The 21,054-nt window shown below is 32.1% G+C and overlaps 1 protein-coding gene across 4 annotated transcripts; it reads right to left on the bottom strand.

Moving 5' to 3' along the window:
- Window positions 1-1,646: 1,646 nt before the first annotated feature.
- On the bottom strand, window positions 1,647-20,894 carry LOC143056524 (uncharacterized). 4 transcript variants are annotated; one of them, XM_076229608.1, is made up of 9 exons: window positions 20,840-20,894; window positions 18,675-18,812; window positions 17,024-17,174; window positions 14,622-14,707; window positions 13,642-13,739; window positions 11,891-11,967; window positions 9,448-9,534; window positions 2,563-2,637; window positions 1,647-1,887 (listed from the first exon to the last, which is right to left on the bottom strand). In XM_076229608.1, the coding sequence occupies exons 3-9, from the start codon at window positions 17,072-17,074 to the stop codon at window positions 1,831-1,833; spliced, it is 531 nt and encodes a 176-aa protein (XP_076085723.1). In that variant the 5' UTR covers window positions 17,075-17,174; window positions 18,675-18,812; window positions 20,840-20,894; the 3' UTR covers window positions 1,647-1,830. The 4 variants fall into 4 exon arrangements, with proteins under 4 accessions (XP_076085723.1, XP_076085722.1, XP_076085724.1 ...); XM_076229607.1 differs by lacking the exon at window positions 20,840-20,894 and adding an exon at window positions 20,545-20,655; XM_076229609.1 differs by lacking the exon at window positions 20,840-20,894 and adding an exon at window positions 20,465-20,585.
- Window positions 20,895-21,054: the final 160 nt, after the last annotated feature.

The following is a 21,054-nucleotide window of genomic DNA, read 5'->3' as shown; positions in this document are numbered from 1 at the left end:
GCTATAGTTTTATAAGAATTTAAACACAGCCAGATTTGAATACAAGTTAAAAAATTCCGGTAAAGTCAATGATATCAAACAGATTGGCAATGGTATAACAAATTGGGTAATATTGCATTTAGTTTTTATTTAAGAATTGAATGCTTCTTTTTGTAAATTTATTGGGGTGTAAAAGCGTTGACCGAAGTACATTTTGTATGAAGCGCGGAAGCGCTTCATTCTAAAAATGTACGCACGGTCAACGCTTTTACAACCCTATAAAGTTACAAAAAGAAGCATTCAATACTTATAATTACATTTTTTAGCTATGATTATGAAAACACGAATTTTATATATTTTATTATTTAATTCACCTGTCCACTTTATTGTTGGAGCACGTGTTATCATGAACGAAAAGTTGTATTGAGCATTGCAATTGCTTACGGAATAACACGTGATGTGCAGTTAGCCAATCAGAATAAAATATTATAATGAAACATACATCTAATGTAATTATTAAAGATTAAAACTACCATTTTTTACTTCATTTACGCCAATTACCGCCAAGAAAGTAATTAAAAATTGTTTCCTTTTATTTTTATACACTTTCGGAATTACGAATCTGAAATTTTATTTTCAATCAATTTACACAATTTAATTATTGTATCTTTATTCTCATCGTGTATTAAACTCTTAGTGTATTAAAATCGTGACAGCATACTCTTTCTAACCCTTTCTGTTTATCCTTTCCAAATAACAACATTTATACCTGTGTACGCTTGAACTCACACCTGCGGCTAAATAGCTACAAGGTAAACAAATTGACCTCAAGCCGAGAAATATACAGTGACCTTTACAAAATAATATACACACTCTGCTCACACTTTAGTTGCATTGAAATGATTATCAAAACAATAACGGTAAATAGAACTGAAATAATTTCAGTTCAATATCAGTAAAAATGTTCAATAAATATTTTATGAAAAAATTCTCAACAATAATTAATGAAATTTATTCGAAAACATTTACTAGAGATAATTTAATAGGAGTTTAATTCATCAAAACAAAACGGTATATGCATATTCATTTTCGTTCATTCTTGTATTGTGGTTAATGACTACGACCATTCGTCAGCTGTGCGCTTTTAATTACGTATATTGTCGATAAGCTATAAGAGTTAAACAGATTTTATTTTTTCCCAGAATTCAATAAATCGGGCTAATACGTCACGACCCACTCGAGAATTCAACCAAAAAAGTTTCAAATACTTGATTTTCTCCGTTATTAGAAGGAATATAAATTTAAAACTTTGCAAATGTGTTTTTTATGTTAAGATGAACATAATTAGATGATAAGTAAAAAATCGCGGAATTTCCCTTTAAACTAAAGTCATTGTGCGAAAACCAAGAATAATGCTTATTTGGGCCCTTTTTTGGCCCCTAATTCCTAAACTGTTGAAACCTAAACTCCCAAAATCAATCCCAACCGTTCTTTTGTGGTCATAAACCTTGTGTCAAAATTTCATAGATTTCTATTAACTTAAACTAAAGTTATAGTGCGAAAACCAAGAAAATGCTTATTTGGGCCCTTTTTGGCCCCTAATTCCTAAAATGTTGGGACCAAAACTCCCAAAATCAATACCAACCTTCCTTTTGTGGTCATAAACCTTGTGTTAAAATTTCATAGATTTCCATTCACTTTTACTAAAGTTAGAGTGCGAAAACTAAAAGTATTCGGACGCCGGACGACGACGCCGACGCCAACGTGATAGCAATATACGACGAAAAATTTTTCAAATTTTGCGGTCGTATAAAAACTGTATCCAGGCCGAGGTAGTATCTGAAGCCAACTTTATGAAAACATGAACAATGTTCCTGCTCTTCTTATCTTCTTTGATCTACCAAATTCCTGAAATGAACAATATACAAAAGTCAATGCATAAAAAAATACCATGTTAAGTACATTATTCGATTCAAGGATGTTAGAAGATATTTGATTGGCCCTTTGATATCTCTTACACCCTTTTTATCCCGAATATGTCAAAGTTCAAAGTACTCAAATGTATCAAAGCTCAAAGTTCAAAGTGACCTTGAATGTTCAAATAATAAATATACAAGAATGTGTCCTTAGTACAAGAATGCCTCACCCGCACTTTCATTTTCTATGTTCAGTGGACCGTGAAAATGGGGTAATGCCAAATTAGAAAGATCATATCATAGGGAACATGTGTACTAAGTTTCAAGTTGATTGGACTTCAACTTCATCAACAAAAAACTTTAACCTGAAGCGAGACAGATGGCAAACAAACTGACACAAATGGACGCACAGACCAGAAAACACAATGCCCATAAATGGGGCATAAAATCTATTAGTTAATATCCAAAATTACAGATATCAATGTGAATAATAATTTTAGCAAGCATACATTGTTGATCTCTTGGAATAATTAGCATAAAAAATTACCCTCACCATTTTATGATAACTTTTTCTTTTCAAAAACATTTATATAAAAATCTTTTGCAGGCATATTTTCTATTATATTAAATAAGCTATTTCAAGATAAGTATATTATGTATTACATACCAGTGAGAGACAAACTTTTTCATCAAACTTTAATCTGGTCCAGCCACCTATAAACTGATGGAATGCTCGAATAGCCTGCAATAAACAGATAATGTTGTACTGTAAATTCTGATATATTTATGATGTTTTTATTATTGCAAGAAATGACATGATAGGTATCTTAACCAGATGCTCCACAGGGCGCAGCTTTATACGACCGCAGAGGTTGAACCCTGAACGGTTGGGCAAGTATGGGCAAAACATTCAAGCTGGATACAGCTCTAAATTTGGATTGTGATTAAATAGTTGACACAGCATAGGTGTCTGACACAGAATGAATGCGGTCTAATGAACTTAAAATATTTTTTTTGCCTTTGAGCAATTCACTTTGCTGTTGAATATTAATCCGTTCAAAAAAATGTTTGAAGAAATTTTCTTTTTATTTATGAAATCTGAAATGAGAAAAATTTAACCCCCCCCCCCCCCATTTTTTTTTCAAATACCCCTTTCCCTTTTTCCAAAACTGATCTCAATTCAAATTTCTAATGGAGTTTGCAACAATAACTACTCATTTAAATACATCATAAAATATTAAAATGTAACAAAAGGTGCTTGTTATCACTGAATGGTAAAGATTGTTTTAATTTATCAGTTGGTAGTAAAAGTGAATATACATTGTATATTGTATAAAACAATGATTTAAGTTGACTCAACTACTATTCTGGACAAAGAAAGATAACTCTTATCAATTGAAAATTTCTTGCTATTGCACAATATTGTGCAATTAGATATTTCTGGCTATTGCGCAATACTGTGCAATTGAAAATATTTGCTATTGCACAATACTGTGCAATTGAAGATTTCTTGATATTGCGTAATACTGAGCAATTGAAAATTTCATGCTATTGCACAATACTGTGCAATTGAAGATTTCTTGCTATTGCTGAATACTGTGCAATTGAAAAATTCTTGCTATTGCACAATACTTAATATAATAATTTTGGATCCTGATTTGAACCAACTTGAAAACTGGGCCCATAAACAAAAATCTAAGTACATGTTTAGATTCAGCATATCAAAAAAGCCCAAGAATTCAATTTTTCTAAAAATCAAATTTAGTTTAATTTTGGACCCTTTGGACTTCAATGTAGACCAATTTGAAAACGGGACCAAAAATTAAGAATCTACATACACAGTTAGATTTGGCATATCAAAGAACCCAAATTATTCAATTTTTGATGAAATCAAACAAAGTTTAATTTTGGACCCCGATTTGGACCAACTTGAAAACTGGGCCAATAATAAAAAATCTAAATACATTTTTAGATTCAACATATTAAAGAACCCCAAGGATTCAATTTTTGTTAAAATCAAACTAAGTTTAATTTTGGACCCTTTGAACCTTAATGTAGACCAATTTGAAAACCGGACCAAAAATTAAGAATCTACATACACAGTTAGATTTAGTATATCAAAGAACCCCAATTATTCAATTTTTGATGAAATCAAACAAAGTTCAATTTTGGACCCTTTTGGGCCCCTTATTCCTAAACTGTTGGGACCAAAACTCCCAAAATCAAACCCAACCTTCCTTTTATGGTTATAAACCTTGTGTTTAAATTTCATAGATTTCTATTTACTTATACTTAAGTTATGGTGCGAAAACCAAGAATAATGCTTATTTGGGCCCCTTTTTGGCCCCTAATTCCTAAACTGTTGGGACCTCAACTCCCAAAATCAATTTCAACCTTTCTTTTGTAGTCATAAACCTTGTGTCAAAATTTCATAGATTTCTATTAACTTTAACTAAAGTTATAGTGCGAAAACCAAGAAAATGCTTATTTGGGCCCTTTTTGGCCCCTTATTCCTAAAATGTTGGGACCAAAATTCCCAAAATCAATCCCAACCTTCCTTTTATGGTCATTAACCTTGTGTCAAAATTTCATCGATTTCTATTTACTTTTACTAAAGTTAGAGTGCGAAAACTAAAAGTATTCGGACGACGACGACGCAAGACGACGCAGGACGACTACGACGACGCCAACGGGATAGCAATATACGACGAAAAATTAAAATTTTTGCGGTCGTATAAAAATTAAAACTTGTATACTACATTTTGACAGCATGCTTGTATTCGGAATTTACTGAAATCGCAAATATCCTAAAATAACATTTTGCCTATTATTCAACAATTTCAAGACAATAATAAATTAATGCTCACATATCCTACATTATTGTATTTTACCTTTATAATTTATTGGCACACTAAGTTTTTGAGGTTTGCAAGGCCCCCATTTTATAATATAATGTCACATGAATCTCAGAATGTTCCTAATGTTTACAATACATGGGTTGTAGTTCATTAGGAACATTTCTGTGTTATTTTGTTTCAATGAAGTCTATTTTCCTGTCAAAGGTCATGGTTCTCTGCAGGCACTCATGCTTCCTCTACCAGTCATATCTAACTGCCACTAGCTAATAGCGATGAAAGTGGTGTTAAACACAAATTATCAAACAACATCTTGAGATGGTAACTTCCTAATGTATTTCAGTAAGTATGACAACTGTCTATTATTGTGGACTTTTAGATGTTTTTTGTTCTTTGTTGTTGAGTTGCTAATATATCTGCATACCAAATATCATTGACCCACAACTAGTCAAATGACCTGATCACATACTAACATGTGTATGTAAACTAAGCAAAAGTTTCAAAATCAATAGACCAATAGTCGATAGCTGTCTATTATTGAAGTCTATATGTTGACCATATCTTGTTTTTGTTGTTGAGTTGTGATCTCATTGACTGTGACATACACCTTATGTCTCTTTTGTTCATACCTGTAATGAGTTTTTGTTGCTGGGTTGTGATCTCGTTGACCGTGACATACACTTTATGTCTCTTTTGTTCATACCTGTAATGAGTTTTTGTTGCTGGGTTGTGATCTCGTTGACCGTGACATGCACCTTATGTCTCTTTTGTTCATACCTGTAATGAGTTTTTGTTGCTGGGTTGTGATCTCATTGACCGTGACATGCACCTTATGTCTCTTTTGTTCATACCTGTAATGAGTTTTTGTTGCTGGGTTGTGATCTTGTTGACCGTGACATATACTTTATGTCTCTTTTGTTCATACCGGTAATGAGTTTTTGTTGCTGGGTTGTGATCTCATTGACTGTGACATACACCTTATGTCTCTTTTGTTCATACCTGTAATGAGTTTTTGTTGCTGGGTTGTGATCTCATTGACCGTGACATGCACCTTATGTCTCTTTTGTTCATACCTGTAATGAGTTTTTGTTGCTGGGTTGTGATCTCATTGACCGTGACATGCACCTTATGTCTCTTTTGTTCATACCTGTAATGAGTTTTTGTTGCTGGGTTGTGATCTCATTGACTGTGACATACACCTTATGTCTCTTTTGTTCATACCTGTAATGAGTTTTTGTTGCTGGGTTGTGATCTTGTTGACCGTGACATATACTTTATGTCTCTTTTGTTCATACCTGTAATGAGTTTTTGTTGCTGGGTTGTGATCTCGTTGACCGTGACATGCACTTTATGTCTCTTTTGTTCATACCTGTAATGAGTTTTTGTTGCCGGGTTGTGATCTCGTTGACCGTGACATACACTTTATGTCTCTTTTGTTCATACCTGTAATGAGTTTTTGTTGCTGGGTTGTGATCTCGTTGACCATGACATGCACCTTATGTCTCTTTTGTTCATACCTGTAATGAGTTTTTGTTGCTGGGTTGTGATCTCATTGACCGTGACATACACCTTATGTCTCTTTTGTTCATACCTGTAATGAGTTTTTGTTGCTGGGTTGTGATCTCATTGACCGTGACATACACCTTATGTCTCTTTTGTTCATACCTGTAATGAGTTTTTGTTGCTGGGTTGTGATCTCATTGACTGTGACATACACCTTATGTCTCTTTTGTTCATACCTGTAATGAGTTTTTGTTGCTGGGTTGTGATCTCGTTGACCGTGACATACACTTTATGTCTCTTTTGTTCATACCTGTAATGAGTTTTTGTTGCTGGGTTGTGATCTCGTTGACCGTGACATGCACCTTATGTCTCTTTTGTTCATACCTGTAATGAGTTTTTGTTGCTGGGTTGTGATCTCATTGACCGTGACATGCACCTTATGTCTCTTTTGTTCATACCTGTAATGAGTTTTTGTTGCTGGGTTGTGATCTTGTTGACCGTGACATATACTTTATGTCTCTTTTGTTCATACCGGTAATGAGTTTTTGTTGCTGGGTTGTGATCTCATTGACTGTGACATACACCTTATGTCTCTTTTGTTCATACCTGTAATGAGTTTTTGTTGCTGGGTTGTGATCTCATTGACCGTGACATGCACCTTATGTCTCTTTTGTTCATACCTGTAATGAGTTTTTGTTGCTGGGTTGTGATCTCATTGACCGTGACATGCACCTTATGTCTCTTTTGTTCATACCTGTAATGAGTTTTTGTTGCTGGGTTGTGATCTCATTGACTGTGACATACACCTTATGTCTCTTTTGTTCATACCTGTAATGAGTTTTTGTTGCTGGGTTGTGATCTTGTTGACCGTGACATATACTTTATGTCTCTTTTGTTCATACCTGTAATGAGTTTTTGTTGCTGGGTTGTGATCTCGTTGACCGTGACATGCACTTTATGTCTCTTTTGTTCATACCTGTAATGAGTTTTTGTTGCAGGGTTGTGATCTCGTTGACCGTGACATACACTTTATGTCTCTTTTGTTCATACCTGTAATGAGTTTTTGTTGCTGGGTTGTGATCTCGTTGACCATGACATGCACCTTATGTCTCTTTTGTTCATACCTGTAATGAGTTTTTGTTGCTGGGTTGTGATCTCATTGACCGTGACATACACCTTATGTCTCTTTTGTTCATACCTGTAATGAGTTTTTGTTGCTGGGTTGTGATCTCATTGACCGTGACATACACCTTATGTCTCTTTTGTTCATACCTGTAATGAGTTTTTGTTGCTGGGTTGTGATCTCATTGACTGTGACATACACCTTATGTCTCTTTTGTTCATACCTGTAATGAGTTTTTGTTGCTGGGTTGTGATCTCATTGACCGTGACATACACCTTATGTCTCTTTTGTCCATACCTGTAATGAGTTTTTGTTGCTGGGTTGTGATCTTGTTGACCGTGACATACACTTTATGTCTCTTTTGTTCATACCGGTAATGAGTTTTTGTTGTTGGGTTGTGATCTCATTGACCGTGACATACACCTTATGTCTCTTTTGTTCATACCTGTAATGAGTTTTTGTTGCTGGGTTGTGATCTTGTTGACCGTGACATGCACCTTATGTCTCTTTTGTTCATACCTGTAATGAGTTTTTGTTGTTGGGTTGTGATCTCATTGACTGTGACATACACCTTATGTCTCTTTTGTTCATACCTGTAATGAGTTTTTGTTGCTGGGTTGTGATCTCATTGACCGTGACATACACCTTATGTCTCTTTTGTCCATACCTGTAATGAGTTTTTGTTGCTGGGTTGTGATCTTGTTGACCGTGACATACACTTTATGTCTCTTTTGTTCATACCGGTAATGAGTTTTTGTTGTTGGGTTGTGATCTCATTGACCGTGACATACACCTTATGTCTCTTTTGTTCATACCTGTAATGAGTTTTTGTTGCTGGGTTGTGATCTCATTGACCGTGACATACACCTTATGTCTCTTTTGTTCATACCTGTAATGAGTTTTTGTTGCTGGGTTGTGATCTCATTGACTGTGACATACACCTTATGTCTCTTTTGTTCATACCTGTAATGAGTTTTTGTTGCTGGGTTGTGATCTCATTGACTGTGACATACACCTTATGTCTCTTTTGTTCATACCTGTAATGAGTTTTTGTTGCTGGGTTGTGATCTCGTTGACCGTGACATACACCTTATGTCTCTTTTGTTCATACCTGTAATGAGTTTTTGTTGCTGGGTTGTGATCTTGTTGACCGTGACATATACTTTATGTCTCTTTTGTTCATACCAGTAATGAGTTTTTGTTGCTGGGTTGTGATCTCATTGACCGTGACATACACTTTATGTCTCTTTTGTTCATACCTGTAATGAGTTTTTGTTGCTGGGTTGTGATCTCGTTGACCGTGACATACACCTTATGTCTCTTTTGTTCATACCTGTAATGAGTTTTTGTTGTTGGGTTGTGATCTCATTGACCGTGACATACACCTTATGTCTCTTTTGTTCATACCTGTAATGAGTTTTTGTTGCTGGGTTGTGATCTCATTGACTGTGACATACACCTTATGTCTCTTTTGTTCATACCTGTAATGAGTTTTTGTTGCTGGGTTGTGATCTCATTGACCGTGACATACTTTATGTCTCTTTTGTTCATACCTGTAATGAGTTTTTGTTGCTGGGTTGTGATCTCGTTGACCGTGACATACACTTTATGTCTCTTTTGTTTATACCTGTAATGAGTTTTTGCTGCTGGGTTGTGATCTCGTTGACCGTGACATGCACTTTATGTCTCTTTCGTTCATACCTGTAATGAGTTTTTGTTGTTGGGTTGTGATCTCATTGACCGTGACATACACTTTATGTCTCTTTTGTTCATACCTGTAATGAGTTTTTGTTGTTGGGTTGTGATCTCATTGACCGTGACATGCACCTTATGTCTCTTTTGTTCATACCTGTAATGAGTTTTTGTTGTTGGGTTGTGATCTCATTGACCGTGACATACACCTTATGTCTCTTTTGTTCATACCTGTAATGAGTTTTTGTTGCTGGGTTGTGATCTCGTTGACCGTGACATACACCTTATGTCTCTTTTGTTCATACCTGTAATGAGTTTTTGTTGCTGGGTTGTGATCTCATTGACCGTGACATACACCTTATGTCTCTTTTGTCCATACCTGTAATGAGTTATCATCTACAGTAGGTACACTACTGAAGGCACCATGTCCTGGAGCTATCATCATGTTGCAGGAAATTCCTTGCAACTGAAACATAAAGTCTGATTTTAGAGACTTAAAACTGAGGCAATATTGTAAACTGAGAAAGTTTGCTTTCATTTATCATTTGACGTAGTTGTGCAGTTGACAAAAAAACTTAAATAATTCCCTATGCCTATCACAAATTATAAAAATTTTTAACACAAGATAAGATTTCTAAGAAATTGTATCGGTCTCAATTGCTTATTGCTTCAAGAAGTTCATATAAATCAATCCCTGACAGTACTGGTATAAATTTAATAAATTGTGTTATAGATGGGATGCAATAATTTCTTGAAATAAGATTTTTTTTTTAAATTCCGTGTTTACCAGGATTTTTAACCCTTTACTCCATGGAAATTATTTTTTTACATACTTGATTCGCATAGGATTTTTTCAATAAAAAAAAATCATCAGGTTTAAAGTATTAAAATGCATTGTTAAAATGAATATTTCGTCAGATATTCTCATGAATAACCTGTTTATATTAGGTACAACTTTTATTAAGTCTGATTCTCATTTGTCTTAGGCAAGACGTTTTAACTAAGGCACTACAAAGGCGTCAAAAGGCGTCATTATGGAGTAAAGGGGGTGGCGTCAAAAAGCGTCATTATGGAGGAAAGGATCAACGAAATTTGTGTGCAGATCAGTGGGTACGAGTGAATCTACTCCTGGCTTGGTGAGTTCAAATACTATTTTTTTTACTAGAATTGCTTGTTTTATTGCTGAAGTTCAGTGATTATCTCGGGCTTCCTCCACCAATTAAAACAAGCTGCCCAGATATAGCCAAGTTCAGAGAGTGGTATGAAACACCAGCAATTGATCCAATATATGGGTCATTTTTAAAAAATTGAAAAATTTATTAAAAGTTACTTATTCAAACAACCCTCTACATAAGGAAATCAAAACAAACAGTACTTTAAGAACAACATATTAAAAGATGCAATCTTAATTATGTCATACAAGAATATCTTGAAACATGTTTTGATCGGTGGTACAATATTTTGTCTATCCTGTTACCATTTTCAAAAGAAATTTTGGGTTATTAAGAAAAGGTTTAGATAAAATGTTAAGCTTGTTTTACGTTACCAATTAGATGGTTTTCAAGAGAATAAACTTCTATATATATTCATTCTGTAAAATAATAGATTATTTGCCAATTTTCTAGGTTGTACTGAAAAATGGCTCTAAAAATTGGTTTTCAAAATTCAAAGGTTATTAAAATTACCACCAGTAATGCAAGTCTAAGATAGCAATTTATATTGTTCGGCCTTTTTTCACCCTTTCAAATAAACCCAACATCAAGTAAATCCCTCATAAGTTAATTAACTTTTCCCTTTATTTCGTTGGTAACAGGAACGTACGTTTCTGATATATCACTACATAAAAGTCTATCCTGTTACCTTTTTGTCTATCCTGTTACCGATATAAGAATTGCACCTGCAAATGCTTAATTGGGAAGATTAAGACGTTATAACCTTAAGATGAGTTCAAACAATGAAATATTTCATTTGTTTTCCACCTACATGTTAAGATAAAAATTCAACGACGTTTTTGTCTATAATTGTCTATCCTGTTACTGTAACCATAGCAACCATAGTAACAGGATAGACATAACAGGATAGACAAATTTCTTAGTTTTTGATTGCTGTTGTGAAATAACTACTCCCTTTGGTGAAGTGATTATGGTTTTCTATTGTGAATTTGGTTTCCAACACGTTATTGTACTTTTTACAACCATACTGTTAGTGTAATTAATCAAAATGGTTGGTAACAGCATAGACATGAAAAAAAGTACGCTCTATTTTTTTCACTAAATGTCTTGAAATTTCTTTTCTCTACACTGTCGTTCAAGAAACGAGGCGTTTTAAATGTAAAGATTACTTTGCATTTTTGAAATCAACACTGACTGATTCAATATTCATAGGGAGAATAATTTAACGACTGATTTAAGTAGCGGTAACAGGATAGACATGAACCTCCTGTACACTGATTGAATTTAGTTTGTAGATAATCTGTTACATACAATGATAAAGAAGCTACGATTTTTCGTTAGAATTATAATTAACGTTCTTAAAAAGTTCCTTTTGCAGATATCAAGGCGATCAGAAAATCGGAAAAAAATCATTTGAAATGTGTTTTTCTGACAATGTCAGACACAAATACCCCCAAAATCGGACTTAAATGCAGTTTAATATTATCAAAATAGATGTAAGGTGTGTTTATTATTAATGTTCTGAATCACAAATCCGACAAGCTTTCATTTAAACCATTACAACTGAAATTTCCATTAGAAATAAAATTTTTAGCATGGGTGTACTGAAAATTCGACATTTTTTTGAAAATGACCCATATATGAACATACCTGAACCATCTGTATTAGAACATTTAAGAAGGCATCATGGACTTTGGTATCATCTGGTAATGAAGGACTAGTGGTTACTGTAAAAAATAGAAACTAGTCTAAAAACAAAGCTTTAATTTGTAGACTTACAACAATTATAATGTACAGATTCAAAGTAAAAAAAAACAACCCAGCTATGATTGTCTTGTGGAAGTGTCTTTGCCTCAAGTATGGATGGTTGTAGGTTAAAACTGAAGAATTTTTATTTGGTCTTGTTTGCTAACTTAAATGCACACATAGCTTTTTCTCAAATTTTTGTTGTGTTTTCTTCTGGTATTTGATCATTTGAGTATTTTTAGACAACAATTTTTCATAGAAATTCTTTTTAAAAATGTATATAAAGAATACATGTCACATGGATGAAGAAGAGAAAAAAAAGATATGACTACAGGTCAAAATAGATAACAATCTTTTTAAATCAGTTATATGTGTTTAATATTAATGTATATATAAAAAAGAAGATGTGGTATAATTGCCAATGAGACAACTGTCCACAAGAGACCAAAATGACACAGACATTAACAACTATAGGTCACTGTGTGGCCTTCAACAATGAGCAAAGCCCATACCACATAGTCGGCTATAAAAGTCCCCAATATGACAATGTATATCAGTATCATCAATGGTACTTAATGACCGGTACTGTAAATTAACAAATTATTGCATTTATCATTAGGATATTAAAAAAACAGAAAAAATGCAAAATTTATTACTGGTATCGAGATTTCAAGAAAATTTACCTAAAGATATATGTATCAAATTCAGAATGCCAGTTCTTATTATTGCGATACTCACCTAGCCAAACTTTTAGCATTAATAATATTTCACAATAATTTTTGAATTTAGAGTACATGTACTAAACATGCTTAAGTGAAAACAATCTGTGTGAGTTAGATGCTTAGAACATATTTAAGAAAAAGGCTGACAAAATGTAACAGTGATTTAAAAGAGTTATGTCTCTTATTTCATCTCTCTATCCTTTCTGTCCAACCAGAATTTCAGCCATTAATCAAACATAGCACTAAGAGGAATACTGGGAGTTGAAATTTTTGCACCCAGAAGTCTTTGAACATGTTGAAGGACCCCAAAAGTTGCACATAATTTAAATGTTCAAAGACTTTCTTGAATGTACCTTGACTAAAAATCAAAACTGTGAGACTTCCTGAAAAATTAACATTCTACCATGGCAAAGTGCAGTCATATAGACAATATATAGGAAGATGTGGTATGAGTGCCAATGAGACAACTCTCCATCCAAATAACAATTTATAAAAGTAAACCATTATAGGTCTAGGTACGGCCTTCAACACAGAGCCTTGGCTCACACCGAACAACAAGCTATAAAGGGCCATTTTATAAAGAATTAAACTTTTTTTGTAAAAAAATATATTTTTGATATTGATTGCGAAACAGATAACACCAACTACTTACTACATCTGATGGAAATCGACCTCATGCAAATGCACGTTTACATGAACATGCATATAAGACTTTTAAAAAGTTTGATTTGGAACATTCAAATAAGAACAAAAAGTTGAATTTCGTTTTTTTTGTAGCGTTCTTATAACAACTCAATTTTCAAATAGTTACAGACTTTCAATAGATTTTTTCAACCTAAAATAGGATAATATATGTACTGATATTCGTATAATTTGTGTAAGGTCAATTTTCTATCTGACTTAGCTCATATTATGTAGTAGTAATAGACTTACAAGCTCTTGTATTAAAGGTGTTTTCATACAGTGGTGCCAATTTCTTCTCAGGAATCCTTAATTTGATAGTTGTTAATACTACTAATCTTTCTATTTCACTGAAATATACACAGAAAACATAATGAAATATACATCAAATAAAGTTGATGGGCAATGAATCTGAAAACACATCCTACGCAAAGCATGCTGATCTGAAGCCTACTACCAAATTCCAGGAAGATATTATTTGTAGTAAAGTGGGAAAATGCAATGAAAATTTTATGCATAGCCATTATGCTATAGAAAATATAAGTATTCCTAAAACAGTACGTTGAGCATTAATGAATCTGAATTGCATCACACAGTAAAGCATGTTCACAAGACGTCTGATAACCTTTTTCAGGAAATTCTAATTTGTAGTTTCTAATAAAAATGTGACAGAATTTCATGGTAGAGAGTACAGACAGACAGAGATAAAACAGTATATACCCTTCTTCTAAGTGATGGTATGAGAAAAGTAGTAAAAGAGCAGTAGAAATCTTTTGCTGTTTTTTTTATAGAGGTAATGATAGTATTATATACATGTATCATGTCTACTACTATATATCGGTACTTGATGAAAGTTTATAGCTAAGGGATTGTTGTTGGCTTGTGTCTGCCATATTGGTTTTTAGTTGATTGTTCAGTAAATACTTAAGGCTGTCTTTGCTAAATTTTGGTCTCTGGTGGAAAGTTGTCTCACTGCAAATAGGATACCACACTCTCTTTTTTATACAAAGATAGATCCTAACTGGTGCACATGCAGTATTCAATCTTAATGAAAACCTTGAATTCAATATTCATGCCATTATATTGTTTCATAAGCTGGACTTACTATATTTTTTTCTAAATCTGGAAGTGATGCTATTATACTGAGTGGTTCTTTTGAAAATAAATTTAAAATAAGTATTAAATTGAACAAATGTTAAAAAACAACATATCACCAGATTCTATAATCCTACCTTTCTGAACACAGGTCAACAATTTTATCTGCTACAAGGTGACATTTTGATGGAGGCAAAGATGTATTAATCACAATCAGTGAAAACTAAAAAAAACAAAAACAATAATATTTGTATCTGGAATACAGTTTTTGCATATTCTAACTCGAAATCAAATTCTAAATTGAAATAGAAAACGACAAAAAAAAAAAACAGTCATATTAAATCAAACCAAAAAAATAATTTCTTAATAAAGATCTTCGTTTCTTTTTCAAATTGAAAAATATAATTTATTCAGAGAATCTACATATTATACAAATAATTTGTAGAAAAGAATTACAAATAGTTATACAGTAGTTTCAGAAAAATAACAATGTGTTTATAGTTAGCTATATAAAGTGACAAAGCATATAAAATCTAATGTTTAACATTATAAAGAGCTTGAAGTAATCATAGAAAAACAACTATGCAAGAATATATACTTTTCCATAAAAGGGACACAATTAATTTCTCAGAACATGAATTACAGAAGATTTTTTTTCACTATAATATATGAAAGCTCTTATTATCAAGATTTTTTTTAAACAGTTGATGATGCATTTATTTTTATTTGACCACAATTTTTTGTTGTTGATCTTGTTGACACTTGATATTAAAATATTAACTATACATATATATTTACAATAGGAAATGTTTTGTTTGTTGTTACTTGTACAATAAAATTGTGTTCAGTTTTACACCTTATTCTAATAAACTAGTACTTCATACTATTATGTATTATTAGTACTTAAGTGGTACCAAATACCTTGACCAAAATTAAGGACTGGATCCTTTAATTTTCATAAAATATTGACAAAATTGACAAAAATTGACCCTTTCAAAAAATATAAAAATTTCAAAATACTTGAACGACACTTTTAATTGACAGATACTAAATAATGTTCATTAATATGATTTTATATTTTCTAAACAATAGAACATAATTAAAATTTTCAACTTATCTCCCTGTAATAATTTGTACCACCTTAAAATAAAAAATAAAGTTGAACACTACGAATTCAGAATATAATTTTATCCAGTATAATCTGACATCTGTACTGAAATAACATTTGTGTTAAATTTAAGGCACTAAGATTTTTTAATATATGTTAATGAATATTCAAATCATTCACTCCAATAAAAAATCATTTTAATTATTTTGCACATTCATTGAAATTTGTTACCAATAATACCGTATCCATCCATATTTAAGAGATAGATCATTGTGTTTCTTGTAAAAATAACACTTAGTTATACTTAAATAGTAGGAACTATGTTAGAGAGCATATAATCTGCAACCGAGCTTAGAAAAGATGTGCAATATTAACTAGCGATATAGAGCAGGCAGTAACTATCAGTAATTACAATAATATTGTTTATAAACAACCGTAAAAAAGCATGCAGTAACTATATAATCAAGCCAATTTTAACAATACCACCAATTCCAAAATGAAATATGCTTTACCTACCTTGAAAATAATTGCATCGTTCACTGTGAAAGCATTATAATGGTAAAAATAAATCAGACATACATGTAGGATTCTGCCATACAGGAAACACAGAACACATAAGCAAAAAAAAATGCAAATAAATATAAATAGTATTTATTGAAAATTTGATAATTGCAATTCGATACAATGTAAATTGACATTTAAGGTAGATCATGTCTTTTTCCAAACATCCCTCCTGAAAAATTAAATGTCTGGACATTGTTTAATAATATTTGTTTAATAATATTTTACCAAGTATTATTCAATACACAACAGAAAAATCAAAAATGTTATGAAATTTTAAGATTAAAATATTAAAAAAAATAAGGTGTGAGGTGTGATTCAGTGAATTTTTTAGATGAAAAAAAAAATCTTTTAAAATCAAGGGGAGATAATTATATTGAATTTGATAGGACAATTTGTGTTTTCTAGATAATAAGGTATGTGACCCCCTATTTTTATTTGATAATTTGATATTTGGAAATATTTATGAAAAGCGATTTAAACAAAGGTGTGAAATTTAAATATATTTGTGCATACTTTATTTCAAGTTAACTTCTTCCTAGCCAACTTTGTGGAGATTTGTTTTCATGATCTAGATATATTTAGATCCAAGTTTCACATATCCTCAAAAACAGGTTGGATATATGAGAACCTATAAATAATGGATGTATGAGAACCAATAAAAATTGGAATGTACATGTATGTGAACCAATATAAGAAGGTTGGATGTACTTGAACTAATAAAAGGTTGGATATATGTGAGCCAATTAAAGGTTGGATGTATATATAAACAAATTTGATACAAAGTTAGATTTATGTGAACCCAAAAGGGTGATTCGTGTATGTGGGTTCACTCTAATTTTTAGGTTCACTTTCATCAGTTCAACTTACTTCTTCATATTTACAATGCATTATCTGTATAGGAAGTAATGGTATATCCATTGTAACAGTGCTTGGGTGACAAATCAATTCACTTGTTCCTAGCTCTGGAATGTCAAGGTCACATGATATAGTCTTGACAGATATACCCAGTAAAGCTCGACTGAAACGGGAACATATTAATATTTTTAATAATGGCTAAAATTGCTAACAACTATTTTACAATTACTACCTCACTCCATCAAGATTGTTAAGTACCATGTGTTAAACTTTTGGTAGCAGATGTGTCCTAATCAAGAGTAAAATCATCATAATTTATTTCTAATTTTAATAAAACAATAATATACAAAAATGTAAATATGTTGTCTTTGTTCCTGCAATAACTTTTTTAATTTCTGGTGTTTTCTTTATAGAATATTCTGTATGAAACTCATAATAGATGAGACAGTTGATTGCACTTTACTAACATGTAAAAATTGTTTTTATTTAATCCATTGTTGCCATCATTGTCAGATGGACAAAAATAAAATACACTAACAAAATCTAGAATTTAGCGAAACCATTCAAAATTTGAGATCATCAATGCTCTACAATGCAAGTGTTACTGATTCATGAGTCTTTTGTAGAAGAAATTTATGTGTCTACTCTGGTCAGTGGTGTACAAAAAACTAATCCTGATATCTACAATGTATGAGTTTATATTCATACCCTAAAAACCAATCATGTGTATTGTAGCGGCCAAATTTGAGAACAAAAAACATTGTTGCCTATTGTTGTATTTTTTGGTAATTAGTGATATTCTATTTTTAAGATAAGTTACTTTCCCTTTACTTTAATGAACCCCTTCAGGGAATTTGCACGAAAAGTGTTTGGTGAAAATCTTTGATTATGATGAAAATAAGGAATACCAGAGTCAACCAATATGGTTTGTTTCTTTTATTTATTACAGATAAATTATCTTTCATGTTAAAAGTTAGAAATTTTGAGTTTAATTGATGTAAAACTGATAAAACTTGACCTTGATCATTTGGCAATTATTTACCTTAAATGTTCATGATATTACTTTTTTGAAAGAGAACAAGTGTATGTTACTACCGTAAATGTTATGATAGATGCACTTTTGTATTGTATTGTAGTTCACAAAATGTTAGTTTTGACAGTAGAATTTAGAGTGTTTTATCTTTTATTTTGTAGTTAATCCTTTCATACCTGAATAAAGAGAATTGAACGGAAGGAATCAGTATTTTATTTGGTATAGACATCATATGTATATATTGGTTTCAATTGGTACTGTAGTTAAAGATAAGATCATGAAAGAGTTTGCAAAGGGCAGATAATCGACTCCAATTGATAGCATATAATTGAATAGAATTTTGGCTCATATGGTCCTAAAGGCCAGATCAGCTGAAAATAGAATATCACATTATTATTGTTTGTATAGTGCTTTGCTTGAAATTTGTAGTTTTTTTTAGTGTACGTGTAAAGCAAATTATTGTCCTATGAAATATTGTACACCAAGACAATATTTCATGACTACATGTATTATGAAATATTGTCCTGATCTATGAAAAATTTTTCAGAAAATATGCATATGCCACATGATAGGTCAATACAACCTTGAGTCTTGAATGTAAATCAGTATGCATGATTTGTATTTGTTTACCTTCCAGCTGCACTAATATCTGTATATCCAAGGAAAACTTTCTTCTTCAAGTACAGCCCTTCTCTATCTGGTACAATCTGGGAGAATTTTGTCTTTGTAAAATCTTCATTTCTTATAGATCTGTAGAAAGCCCTACGACTATACAAAAACAAAAGAATGCTGTCAAAATTGTTTCATTTAAAATATTTGAACACACAAGCATGATAAGTTAAGTTTGATCAATAAAATAATTCACTTTACTTGAATTTTTTTTTTTATATGGATAGCAATCTGCAATATGATTTCCACTGTCTGTTCTCTAACTGTTTGTAGACAAATTGATCATGCTCTCAACATAAGTACACCAAAATTAAGAGAGGACATTTTAACCCATAATTGGTAGACAAACTGACAACACCAACTCATTTCTATGTTGGTAATTGATAAGGGATAAGTCCAAAAAATATAATACAAGTGTTTCATACATGTATCTACCTTCATTTTTAGTGCCTACCCCAACACTTTTTATGCCATTTTGGAACAAACACTGATTCCCTAGTAGTACCCAACTAAAAAATGTTTGTAAACTAAAATGATATTGCCTGCCTCCCTACCCTATTTTTTTCAGCATGTTACTGTTAATCGAAACACATGTTGTTGTTTTTTTACATTGGCCTAAGAACATTATACCTGCACAGCACAGACACTTGTCTCAGATTTTTTTTATAGATTCTTAATGTAATAAATGGCAAACATCCAATTCCAATATTTTATGACCCCCAATTGATGTACAGGCACTTGTATCTATCCATTGGAAGACCCACTATCAACGAAAATATTGATCAAACTTATACGTTGATAGTGGGTCTTCCAATGGATAGAAACAAGTGCCTGTGAATTTATACCTTTATACCTTTATCTTCGGGTCGTTACATAAGCCAAAGGCTTCTACTGACCCCTCATCTTGGATTGTTGTATATGATTTCTCATCTCATAATAATATATTCATATATAATATATCAAACTTAATCAAAAATACTTATTTAGGTGTGCGCAGCTGAAACACTTAACAAGAACATATGAATTTATATGGGTTCCAATTCTAGCCATTTAATGCAGACTTAAAATTATTCAGAGTCTTTGCCGCCACCGTTAAATCTGACAGGTTATTCCACTGATTCACTTATTGAAAAAGTATTTAGTCTATGTGTAGTCTTACACTGGTTTTTTTTTTAAAGTTTAAAAGAGTGACCTCTAGTATTATTAGATGGTGCTAAAGTAAATAGGCTCATCCAGTCAATGTCATCTATACCATGCAACGCTTTGTAGACTTGTATCATATCATTTCTATCCCTACGATATTCCAAGGTTGGCAAACCCACTGAACGTAGCCTGTCTTCATAATTAAGATGATAAATATTTTTTAACAGTTTTGTGGCCCTTCTTTGTACAGATTCCAGTTTGATGCCATCATGGACATGGGGGACATTAATCAGACTATGTATGTAGCCTTTTTCTATTGGACATATCTATAAGGCATTCAAGATCCATCACATAGTACACATTTATCTAGGGCAAGGATCTCCAGGGCCTGGACATTGCAATAAAAATTTGGCATAATCTGGCATGGAAATTATTTGGAGGGTCAAGTACACAGGCACTTGTTTCTATCCAAAGGAATGTCGACTATCCATAAATCTATTTATATGGATAGTCGACCTTCCTATGGATAGAAACAAGTGCCTGTGGTCAAGTAGCAACTTCCACCTAAACAAAACCCTGATGGATCGATCCATAACAGATAGACATACTAATTTCAGTCTTTTTAACATTTGGAGAGATCACTGAGCCTAGTCATTATCTTGGAATATTATAAATTAATCATCAGAACCTTATTATTGAGCTGTCCATGTGTTGATTGGTACTTGATTGTTTACATTTTTAGCAGACAACAAATTTACGTTTTGTTATTTATGATTTGATTGGCCAAATTCTTTAAAAAAAAACTAAATACAAAACAAAGGCAATAGACACGTTGAATTTACGGTTAATGCTTTATGTCTTCTGCGCTTAAATTCTCCACGGACATTAAGAATTTTTCAAAATGTTTTCATGCTTAAGATTTATTCCATTTAAAAAACATTTCCGTTAGAAAGATCATATTTAAAATTACTTAAAACAAATACCATCTTGGACTGGTTCTTTCTTCAAGCGAGAAACCAGGCTATTTGTAACGAGAAGAATGATTGGATTATTTTTACACACCTATAAAATAGGCGTAATGATTTCGTTAAATATATGTTATTTTTCAATAAAACAAATCCTCTTTTGAAGACTCATTAAACCTATGATTAGAAATAAATTATTAAACTGTTCATAAATTCAACTGAACAACTTGTAC

This window comes from Mytilus galloprovincialis, chromosome 13 (assembly GCF_965363235.1).
Source record: "Mytilus galloprovincialis chromosome 13, xbMytGall1.hap1.1, whole genome shotgun sequence".
NCBI lineage: Eukaryota > Metazoa > Mollusca > Bivalvia > Mytilida > Mytilidae > Mytilus > Mytilus galloprovincialis.
Note: the sequence above shows the minus strand (reverse complement) of the source record. Positions and strands in the feature narration are given on the sequence as shown.